A 12,570-nucleotide genomic window follows, 5' to 3' on the forward strand; every position below is an offset into this window, starting at 1 on the left:
TTAGCACGGGAAACCCAGTTGACAGGTTCTCACTCATGTATTTCTAGGTGAAGAACCCGATACTTCTAGAGACGGACACATTTCCACTGGAAGCCATTGAAGTCATCGTCAGCCTTTTGGAAGAGTTTGAGGTCATCGCCAACAAGGCTCGATGTTATTCCAGCTACCAGGAACGGTTTGGTAGCTCTATGACACAAATGAAGGCCAGGTTAGTAGACGCCCTGATATTACAGAAGAACTTCGGAAACGCCATCACCACCCAAATGCTCAACACCGAGCTCTCTGAGACCGAATGCGACCTGAGCTTGAGGAAGCTTCTTTGGGAGTCCAAGGAAGAATGGGGGAGATTGTCCACGGAGTGGAGGCAAACCTCCTTTGAGAACCTCAATGTGGATTTCATTCAGCGAGATGTCAATCGATTCAGCCATACCTTGTTTATGCTTGAAAAAGGTAAGGAACGTGATGTGACCAGAGCTCATGAGGAAAAAATATTCTGACCCCCCCATCCTGATTTTTTTTTTTTTGTCCCTACTGTTTTTGTTTGAAAAATGTAGGTTTGCCACCAAATGATGTTGTAACGGGTCTGAAACAATCCATTACAGATTTTAAGCAGAGTTTACCCATTATGGTGGCTTTACGAAATCCTTGTCTTCAAGCCAGGCATTGGGACACTATACACTTCACAATTGGCCGTATGATAACCAAAGATAAGAACTTCACCTTGGGAAATCTTCTGGAACTTAGGGTAAATATTGTGGATTTATCGATACTGTATAAAACTCTCCTGTATTAAAGGGGCTGTCCAATCTCGTCCATGGGATACGCCTTAAATGCCTGTTAGACACACCTTCTACCTCTGGGACCCATATCTATCTGAGGAATGGACCTCTACCTCAACACCGGGCATGTAGAGATGGACGCACATCCGCTGTTCTGTTCATTCACTTGTGTAGAAATTGAAAGGGAGGAATATAACTATGGGGTGTTACTGTATGTCTCACCTGGAGAAGTAGATTCTCGTAGCCACTGATCTGGAAGAACAGTTGTTGAGCAGTACGGACAGTGATGAAGCAGATCGGGATCAATGAAGACTGAGAAAGCAGAGCTGATGTAACAAAGCTGCTGAGTTGTTACAATGATGATTTAGAGTTGGAAACCTGATGTAAAAGAGTAACTTAGCAAAGAAGTAGAGTTGGCCCATTGACGTTTCAGAGTTGGCCCATTGACGTTTCAGAGTTGGCCCATTGACATGTCAGAGTTGGCCCATTGACGTTTCGGAGTTGACCCATTGATGTGGCTGTGTTGGGCCATTGACGTGGCTGTGTTGGCCCAGTGACGTGGCTGTGTTGGCCCAGTGACGTGGCCGTGTTGGTCCAGTAATGTGGCCGTGTTGGCCCAGTAATGTGGCCGTGTTGGCCCAGTGACGTGGCCGTGTTGGCCCAGTGACGTGGCAGAGTTAGCCCTTTGATGTGGCACAGTGGCCTAACAACATAGCAAAGTTGACGCAATGATGTGGAAGTAAGGCATCAGACTGCGTTTGGTACAGTGTAGCAGAGTTAGCACAATGATGTAGAACTGATGCAGTAGAGTAAAGTAGAAACAGGAATGCAGTATTCGATAATAGCATGATGTCAACTACCTGAATGTCCCAGGAGCACAGATGATCAGAGAGTCCTGGCAGAACAGGACGGAGGACGCGACACTCGGCCCTTGAGCCAGGACATGCGAGTAACATAGGGAACCTGAAAGATTTCATACGGAGTCCATGTGGTTCCAGGTTATCACATGGTAGACATACGGGTACAAGAAGCAAACTTACATTGCCAATACCCAATGGTTTTCTGTGGAGAATTCCTTTAAATCCGGTCACATGACCAGGAAGTATAGGAGACGTGATGCAGCCTATGTGCACGTCAGACACTATTTTGCAGAATATGGCGCTCATTTATTAAAGTATCAATGGGATAGCATTTTGTATTGGCGCAACTTGAGTTATTTCTGCCACTGTAATCCATATGGCGCCATGTTTATTCTGTATAACATTGTGTGGCTGGCTGTTATTTTACCCCAAAATTTGACTCCCTAATTTATGCTCCATTTTGTGTCGTAGAAGGTGCTTTAATTCGGAAATCCTGTTAAAAATAAACCTGAGAATTTCGGAAATCATTGCTATTCCTCGCCCCAGACGTCCAGAATTGCTCATTATAAAGCCGCTTTTACCATTCGTCACAGATCCCCTGAGCTAATTACTAATTTCCTGCTAATCGCACGCGCTGCGGCCGGTCAGAACATTTCAGGACTTTACACTCATTCATATCATTATCCCAGAAATGCTGCGGCGCCTCCTTCTATAAATAATCCCCCATCCTGTTGATGAAAATAAGCCCAGAACGAAAAATAGATTATTGAATGTCACATCCGAAATTATGTGCAGCCTCAAGACACAAGTCACCAAATTAATGTCAGCGAAACCCACGAGCTCGGAGAATTTTTTTTCCAATTACTTTTGCCGTGGATATAAAAAATGTATGAAAAAAAACAACAACACCGAAATGTCCAAAGATGGGGGCTGCATTTTGCATTCCTCCTCGCCTTCCAAGAGGCATCAATTTTCTTTATATATTTTTTATTTTATATTTTGTATAAAAGCTTTTTTTCTGCAAAATTTTAATTTTTAGTTTACCTCCTTAATGTTTTTTTTTAATTTTTGCCTAATTATTTTAGATTATTTTTATTTTAATTGTGGATGAAAAGGCAAAGGGTGGGATTTAAACTTATTTATTTTCTTTTATATATTAAAAAAATACATTTTTTTTCTACAATTTTTTTTAATCCTCCTTACAAGTGCTTGAATCTGCAATCAATACTCTGCAATACTTGTATATAGCAGTCGGACTCCTGCAGCGAGTTAGATGGGAAATCGCAATGCTACCCTGAATTGTCCTTTTCAGCTAGATGCTAAGCACAGTGTCCTTTTCAGCTGGATGCCAGACTTAATATCTCTTGATCTAGGATTATTATAGTGGAAGTTCTTATCATTCACTGCTTATCCCATTAGTAATATAATATTTTCCACTACTTGAACTGCCTGTTTCTCTGAAGACGGGCCCTTAAAGGGTTTATCTAACCCCATCACAAAAACCTAACAACTGTCAGAAATACTAACAGTCTTATAATCCCTTTCTGCTCTGACGCTGACACTTTCCTACTCTCCGAGGCTTCTTTTCACGCGTTGATGTAACCAGTGCAGCCCATCACTGGCTGCAGCAGCGTTGACACTTTCCTGCCTCAGTCGCTGCACTTTTTGCATACTTGCAAATCTTGTCATTGATGAATCCCGGTAAACAGAAACCAGCCGAGGATCGGGGGAGTACCGGCATGCCAGGAATTAAGTGGGTTGCAATGGAGATGATTCATTAGCCACTCAGCATCTGTCCTCTCAAATGCTGCCTATGCAGAGCGCAAACTCATCTCAGCTGCTGCACTCTGCATAGGGACTGTAAACTAAGCAGCTGCTTTACTCCTCCACCTGTCCTGGCTTTGTGCCTGTACGAACTCCTTCTGCATTGGATGTCCTCCTGGACCATTTGACAATGGGGACAGAGGAAATCGTCCAAAATGTTGTGCCCCCATAGAACTTGGCACCTTGGGCAACAGCCCATATTGCCTTCCCCCACACGCTACACTAACTGTATGTAATCTAAACTCTTTTTTTTTTCCCCCAGATATTTCAGCATAAAGATAAAATCATCATTGACATCTCTACGACGGCCACAAACGAGGCGACCCTGGAGGGCATGCTGAGCAAAGTCATCGGCCTGTGGAGCACGACTGACTTCAGGCTGACCGCGCACAAGACTGAACTTTCCGAAATCCTGATTATCGCATCGGCGGAGGACGTAACGGCTCAGCTGGAGGAATGTCAGGTCATCCTCTCCACCGTGAAAGGCTCGCGCTACTGCGCGCCCATAAAGGTGACATTTCCATTTGATATTTTAAAACAAAAGTTGAAAACGTGATACAATAAATCATAATGAGTATTATGTCATAAGGGGAAAATAAATATTAAACGAAATATTTAAAAAAACAAAAACCTAGAAAAAAAGACAATTTTCATGTTTGCACTTTTTTCCTTCCCTTTTTCAAGAGCCATAACTTATAATAATATTATTATTATTATTAATATTATTATTATTTGGGACTTTTTATGCTTGTTTTTTTACATGACAAGTAGTAGGATTTTTTATTTTTACATTGCGAGTTATAGGATTTTATATTTTTATTTTATTTTATTTTTTTAAATGCTGCTGCAGTTTACACTGTGCAGTAAAAATTTCCTGGCACCAAGTTATTTCGATTATGGCAGTAACAAATGTCTACAGTTTTTTTTTAATTATTTTACATCTTTTAATAGACTCAGAAAAAATAGTCACCAATTTATAAAATCAATACTTTTTTTTATGCAACGGAGCTGGATGAAGTTTTGTTTTGTTTTATTTTTTTTTCAGAATGCGCTGTAATTTTAATTGGTATTAGTACATGCAATATTTCATCCTTTTTTTTTTTCAATTTTTTGGGGTGGCCGGAGGTGATGTGATCCTAAAAATCCAATTGTCGCTTTTTGAAAAAAAGTTTATTCTTTCTGCCATTTACCGTATGGGTGCAATCATTTTATATTTTTAAATATTGCTTCTAATTAGGCTTTTTTTTCGTTTTGTAATTGTTTCTTACACAACTTTTAATCGTTCCCCTAAGGGGACTTGATCCTACAATGGTTTGAGCTCTTGTATAATTCTCTGCGATGCTTCAGTCGGGAGGAGGATAAGGGGGCTTCTCCAGTATAATAACCTTACCCCCCACCCCAGTATAGGGCCTGTCAGATCAGTGTCTGGGGCTCACAGATGAGACCCCGGAAATCTCCAGACACGTGCCCCAGTTCACCCTTTATTCTTCCCCTGCCAGAAAACCTGAGGTCCTTTAATGAAGAGGCCGGTTGCGCACGGGAAAATAAACATGGGAACCTGATGGGTTATTTACTGGCAGCTCGGGGGTCCATAGGGAGGGCCCAGGGTCCAGTTAGGGACTATGCAGATTTTCCTGTACACATCGGATGTAGGTGTATCCAATCTGAATTTCCACCTATCCACTGTGATCTGGAATACCCATTTAATGCTTAAAGGGAGGAATATACTGGTACCTTTTAATACCTTTACTCTTTTTCATTATTTATTTCTTCCTTTCTTTTTTCCCTTTCTTTCACTCTCTCTTTTATTCTTTCTCCCTTTAATTTGTTCTTGCTCTCTTTATTTTTTTCTTTCTCTCTTTCTATCTCTTTGTATCTTTCTTCTTTCTTTCTCTTTTTATTTTTTTCTCTCTTTTTTCCTTCCTCTTTCTCTCTCTATTTCATTCTTTTTCCTTTTTTCTCTTTTTCTCTCTTCACTTTCTTTCTCTTTTATTTTTTCTTTCTCTCTTCCTCTTTTTTTCACTTTATATTTTTCTCTTTCTTTCTTTCTTTCTTTCTTTCTTTCTTTCTTTCTTTCTTTCTTTCTTTCTTTCTTTCTTTCTTTCTTTCTTTCTTTCTTTCTTTCTTTCTTTCTTTCTTTCTTCCTACCTCTTTCTTTCTTTCGTCCTCTATTTCTTTCTTTATTCTTTCTCTCTGTCTCTCTTTTTTCTTTCTTCTTTCTTTCTCTTTTATTTTTTTTCTTTCTCTCTCTCTCTTCCTCTTTTTTCACTTTATCTTTTTTCTTTCATTCTTCCTTCCTTCCTCTCTTTTTCTCTTTTTTCCTCTCTTTTTTTTTTCTTTTTTTCTTTTTCTCTTTCCTTCTCTGTCTGTCTCTCTTCTCTTTTATTCTTTCTGTCTTTCTCTCTGTCTCTCTTTATCTCTCTGTCTCTTTCTTTCTCTTTTCTCTTTCTTTCTCTCTCTCTATTTCTCCCTCCCTCTCTTCCATTCTTTCCTTTGTTCTTTCTCTTTCCCTTTCTGAGGATTATTGCTGACCGGAACATTTTGCGGCGCCTTTGCTCATTACTCCTGCGCGTTTTGGGACGTGTTACGTATTAATGAGGCTTTTAATGTAACACATAATATAATTCTATAATTATGGTTTTACCCCACACTGGAATTTTTAACTTTTTTTACCATTAGTGCAGAAATGCAGATGTTCCCTAGGAGAAATGAGCTGATTATCTACTTTTTAAGATCTCTGGTAAAGAGCAGTTAGTGCCCCCGTCACAAGACACAGTTTCGCCTTCTAGAAGTGCCCGCTCCGGTATAACGGGTCCATGTTATTATAACACCGCCGACAGCAGTGCTCAGGATCGGCAGGTATAAGGCCGCGTTCACACTCTGCACGGCATGCAGCAGCCGCACTGTGTGGTGCCAGCGTTACTCTGCCCTCAGGCTCTGACAGTGCCATCTATTGCTCACCCTCCCCTTCTGACACAATCCCGGGGGGCCTATGAGGTGCGGGGGGGCTACTGAAGACCCTCCTTCCCCCACCCCATTTTGGTGATTCCGTGAAGACTTCACAGGTTCAAATCCCCAAATAAAATAAAAAAATAAAAAAAAGTTCTTTAAAAAGTTTTGAAAAAAAAAGTTTGAATCGTGAACACTGAAATCTTGCTGATTGGGGGGTGGATTATATTAGAAGGTGATTTTTACCGCACCATGAATACGGAAAAAGTGAAGCCCAAAAATCAATGGTGGAATTGAAGGGGGGGGGGGTTTCATGATTGCACTGCACTTTTTAGATTTATTTTCCTAGTTTTTTTAGTACATCATATGTTAAAGTGAATGTTGTGACTCAAAAACACAACTCGACCTGCAAAAAAAAAAAAGCCTCCTGAGCTCTCGTATAGTGATGTCGGCGTTAAAATAAATAAGTTATGGACCTTGGAAGAAAAGGAGGAAAAAAAATAACAAAAGTGCAAACATGGAAAATGGACACGTCGGGAAGGGGTTAAATGAAAACAATGCGCATAATTGATAAATAAAGGCTGGAAATAATGTCTTCTCACTGCAGAATACAGTTGATGAATGGGACAGAAAGCTGAATCTCTTCTCGCGTACCGTGGAGGAATGGATGACGTGCCAGAGAAGCTGGCTGTACCTGGAGCAGATATTCCTGGCGTCCGACATCCAGAGGTACAGACAGGAGACGAGGATCATGAGGCCAAGCTCCTGTTATCATGTCGGGACCGGGACTTATTGATTATGCTGTTGATCCCAATATATTGCAGAATAATTGTTGTATTAAAATTGTCAATATATATATATATTTTAAGATACAAAGTCACTGACAATGAGCTGGAGGGGAGATACGTTTCACTGAGGCTATTAGCTTCAGTGATTTGAAACCCAGACATTTGCTCCACACTATGTGTTGAGAGGGATTAATCGGACATTATAAGGGCTGGGTTTTTGTGGACAACCATAGAACGGGTGGGAGGGTGTCCACCTTATCTCCATGCCAGGGTGTTCTGGGGTTTAAATACTTTTCCTACTGAGGCATTCCATGTTCAGTGTGTCTGGAGAGTGTAACTCCAGAAAAGTGTTCATGTTTGTACTAACCTGAGCCGTGTGTTTTTGCTAATCCTGAGCCGGCGGATCCCCTCTACCAAAAGACCTATGTTGTGTGTTACCACTTTGTTTTGTTTTTGTTTGTTTTTTTACCCAAAGGGCCTTGTTTAATTTTACTTCACCATACTTTATGCCGCATATATAATAAACCAGTGAAGATCTTAAAGAGACAGTGTTCCTGTTATGGACCTGGTGGTTAGGAGCACCCGGAATGACCTGATGGTTAAACTAACACAGGACAAGCTCTGGGAAGTGGGAGCTCTGCTGACCGCAACCCCTAATCCTATCACACACACTAGAATACCCGTGGAGCGTACCTAACTCTGCCTAGACGCCTCTTCTCAGCCTAAGAGCTAACTAGCCCTAGAGATAGAAAATAAAGCCTACCTTGCCTCAGAGAAATTCCCCAAAGAAAAAGGCAGCCCCCCACAAATATTGACTGTGAGTTAAGATGAAAGTCACAAACACAGGAATGAAACAAGTTTCAGCAAAGGGAGGCCAGACTTACTAAACAGACTGAGGATAGGAAAGGTATCTTTGCGGTCAGCACAAAAAACTACAAAAAGACCTCGCAGAGTGTGCAAAAAGACCCCCGCACCGACTCACGGTGCAGAGGTGCCACTCTGCCTCCCAGAGCTTCCAGCTAGCAAGGCAAAATCATGATAGCAAGCTGGACAAGAAAACAAAGAACAACAAATAAACTAGCAGGGACTTAGCTTCTGCTGGAGTAGACAGGTCACCAGGAAGATCCAAGAGCGAACTGAACCAGTACTAGAACATTGACAGCTGGCATGGAGTAACGATCTGAGTGGAGTTAAATAGAGCAGCCAGCCAAAGAATAAACTAGGTCACCTGTGGAAGGAACCTCAGAACCAGCAGCTCCACTCACAGCCACCAGAGGGAGTCCATGGACAGAACTCGCCGAAGTACCATTCATGACCACAGGAGGGAGTTCGATAACAGAATTCACAACAGTACCCCCCCCTTGAGGAGGGGTCACCGAACCCTCACCAGAGCCCCCAGGCCGATCAGGACGAGCCAAATGAAAGGCACGAACCAGATCAGCAGCATGAACATCAGAGGCAACAACCCAGGAATTATCTTCCTGACCATAACCCTTCCACTTGACCAGGTACTGGAGTTTCCGTCTCGAAATACGAGAATCCAAAATCTTCTCCACCACATACTCCAACTCCCCCTCAACCAACACCGGGGCAGGAGGGTCAACGGAGGGAACCATAGGCGTCACATATCTCCGCTATAACGACCTATGGAACACATTATGGATGGCAAAAGAAGCTGGAAGGGCCAAACGAAATGACACAGGATTGAGAACTTTAGAAATCTTATAAGAACCAATGAAACGAGGCTTAAACTTAGGAGAGGAAACCTTCATAGGAACATAACGAGACGACAACCAAACCAAATCCCCAACACGAAGTCGGGGACCAACACAGCGACGGCGGTTAGCGAAACGTTGAGCCTTCTCCGGGGACAATGTCAAATTGTCCACTACGTGAGTCCAAATTTGCTGCAATCTGTCCACCACAGAATCCACACCAGGACAGTCCGAAGGCTCAACCTGCCCTGAAGAAAAACGAGGATGGAAACCAGAATTACAGAAAAAAGGCGAAACCAAAGTAGCCGAGCTGGCCCGATTATTAAGGGCGAACTCAGCCAAAGGCAAGAAGGACACCCAATCATGCTGATCAGCAGAAACAAAGCATCTCAGATATGTCTCCAAAGTCTGATTGGTTCGTTCGGTTTGGCCATTTGTCTGAGGATGGAAAGCCGAAGAAAAAGACAAATCAATGCCCATCTTAGCACAAAAGGACCGCCAAAACCTCGAAACAAACTGGGAACCTCTGTCCGAGACGATGTTCTCCGGAATGCCATGCAAACGAACTACATGCTGGAAAAACAATGGCACCAAATCAGAGGAGGAAGGCAATTTAGACAAGGGTACCAAATGGACCATCTTAGAGAAGCGATCACAAACCACCCAGATGACCGACATCCTTTGAGAGACAGGGAGATCTGAAATAAAATCCATGGAAATATGCGTCCAGGGCCTCTTCGGGACCGGCAAGGGTAAAAGCAACCCACTGGCATGAGAACAGCAGGGCTTAGCCCGAGCACAAGTCCCACAGGACTGCACAAAAGAACGCACATCCCGTGACAAGGAAGGCCACCAAATGGATCTAGCCACCAAATCTCTGGTACCAAAGATTCCAGGATGACCAGCTAACACCGAACAATGAACCTCAGAAATAACTCTACTAGTCCATCTATCCGGGACAAACAGTTTCTCCGCTGGACAACGGTCAGGTCTATCAGCCTGAAATTTCTGCAGCACCCGCCGCAAATCAGGGGAGATGGCAGACAAAATTACCCCCTCTTTGAGAATACCAGCCGGCTCAGGAACACCCGGAGAGTCAGGCACAAAACTCCTTGAAAGGGCATCAGCCTTCACATTCTTAGAGCCCGGAAGGTATGAAACCACAAAATCGAAACGGGGGAAAAACAGCGACCATCGAGCCTGTCTAGGATTCAACCGTTTGGCAGACTCGAGATAAGTCAAATTCTTGTGATCCGTCAAGACCACCACGCGATGCTTGGCTCCTCGAATGCCCACTTCATAGCCAACAACTCTCGATTGCCAACATCATAATTGCGCTCAGCAGGCGAGAACTTTCTAGAAAAGAAAGCACATGGTTTCATCACCGAGCCATCAGAACTTCTTTGAGACAAAGCAGCCCCTGCTCCAATCTCAGAAGCATCAACCTCGACCTGAAACGGGAGCGAAACATCTGTCTAGCACAACACAGGGGCAGAAGAAAAACGACGCTTCAACTCCTGAAAAGCCTCAACGGCCGCAGAGGACCAATTGACCACATCAGCACCTTTCTTGGTCAAATCAGTCAACGGTTTAACAACACTAGAAAAATTAGCGATGAAGCGACAGTAAATATTAGCAAAGCCCAGGCACTTCTGCAGGCTCTTCACAGATGTAGGCTGAGTCCAATCATAAATGGCCTGAACCTTAACAGGGTCCATCTCGATAGTAGAAGGGGAAAAAATGAAACCCAAAAATTAAACCTTCTGAACTCCAAAGAGACATTTAGACCCCTTCACAAACAAGGAATTCGCACGAAGGACCTGGAACACCATTCTGACCTGCCTCACATGAGACTCCCAATCATCCGAAAATACCAAAATATCATCCAAATATACAATCATAAATCTATCCAGGTACTCTCGGAAGATGTCATGCATAAAGGAATGAAACACAGATGGAGCATTAGAAAGCCCGAATGGCATCACCAGGTACTCAAAATTGCCCTCGGGCGTATTAAATGCTGTTTTCCATTCATCGCCCTGTTTAATACGCACAAGATTATACGCCCCTCGAAGATCTATCTTGGTGAACTAACTAGCCCCCTTAATCCGAGCAAACAAATCAGACAGTAGCAGCAAAGGGTACTGAAATTTGACCGTGATTTTATTAAGAAGGCGGTAATCAATACAAGGTCTCAAAGAACCATCCTTCTTGGCCACAAAAAAGAACCCTGCTCCCAACGGTGATGACGACGGGCGAATATGCCCTTTCTCCAAGGACTCCTTTATATAACTCCGCATAGCGGCGTGTTCTGGCACAGATAAATTGAACAGTCGGCCCTTAGGAAACTTACTACCAGGAATCAAATTAATAGCACAATCGCAATCCCTATGAGGAGGTAGGGCACTGGATTTGGGCTCATCAAATACATCCCGGTAATCCGACAAAAACTCAGGGACTTCAGAAGGAGTGGAAGACGAAATTGACAGCAATGGAACATCACCACGTACCCCTTGACAACCCCAGCTGGACACAGACATTGATTTCCAATCCAACACTGGATTATGGACCTGTAGCCAAGGCAACCCCAAAACGACCACATCATGCAGATTATGCAACACCAAAAAGCGAATATCCTCCTGATGTGCAGGAGCCATGCACATGGTCAATTGAGTCCAGTACTGAGGCTTATTCTTGGCCAAAGGCGTAGCATCAATTCCTCTCAATGGAATAGGATACTGCAAGGGTTCCAAGAAAAAACCACAGCGCCTGGCAAACTCTAAGTCCATCAAATTCAGGGCAGCGCCTGAATCCACAAATGCCATAACAGAATAGGACGACAAAGAGCAAATCAGAGTAACGGACAAAAGAAATTTAGACTGTACCGTACCAATGGTGGCAGACCTAGCGAACCGCTTAGTGCGCTTAGGACAATCGGAGATAGCATGAGTGGAGTCACCACAGTAAAAACACAGCCCATTCTGACGTTTGTGTTCTTGCCGTTTAGCTCTGGTCAAAGTCCTATCACATTGCATAGGCTCAGGCCTCTGCTCAGAGAATACTGCCAAATGGTGCACAGCTTTGCGCTCACGCAAGCGCCGATCGATCTGAATGGCCAAGGACATAGACTCATTCAGACCAGCAGGCATGGGAAATTCCACCATAACATCCTTAAGGGCTTCAGAAAGACCCTTTCTGAAAATTGCCGCCAGGGCACACTCATTCCACTGAGTAAGCACAGACCACTTTCTAAACTTCTGACAATATACCTCCGCTTCATCCTGACCCTGACACAAAGCCAGCAAGATTTTCTCTGCCTGATCCACTGAATTTGGTTCATCATAAAGCAATCCAAGCGCCAGAAAAAATGCATCTACATCACGCAATACAGGATCTCCTGGCGCAAGGGAAAATGCCCAGTCTTGAGGGTCGCCACGCAACAAAGAAATAATGATTTTTACTTGCCGAACGGGGTCACCAGAGGAGCGGGGTTTCAAAGCAAGAAACAGTTTACAATTATTTTTGAAATTCAGGAATTTAGATCTATCCCCAGAAAACAAATCGGGAATTGGAATTCTAGGATCTAACATCGGATTCTGAACTACAAAATCTTGAATGCTTTGTACCCTTGCAGTGAGATGATCCACACAAGAGG

At 43.2% G+C, this 12,570-nt stretch overlaps 1 protein-coding gene across 1 annotated transcript in view; it reads left to right on the plus strand.

Annotated features, from left to right (window-relative positions):
* Positions 1-12,570, plus strand: part of DNAH14 (dynein axonemal heavy chain 14) — a 182,189-nt gene that overhangs the window by 54,575 nt on the left and 115,044 nt on the right. The window contains exons 18-21 of the mRNA XM_069726485.1: positions 48-450; positions 555-745; positions 3,726-3,974; positions 7,020-7,141. Coding sequence (XP_069582586.1) covers positions 48-450; positions 555-745; positions 3,726-3,974; positions 7,020-7,141 — 965 coding nt within the window. The remainder of the gene's footprint in view (positions 1-47; positions 451-554; positions 746-3,725; positions 3,975-7,019; positions 7,142-12,570) is intronic.

Source organism: Ranitomeya imitator, chromosome 5 (genome assembly GCF_032444005.1).
Source record: "Ranitomeya imitator isolate aRanImi1 chromosome 5, aRanImi1.pri, whole genome shotgun sequence".
NCBI lineage: Eukaryota > Metazoa > Chordata > Amphibia > Anura > Dendrobatidae > Ranitomeya > Ranitomeya imitator.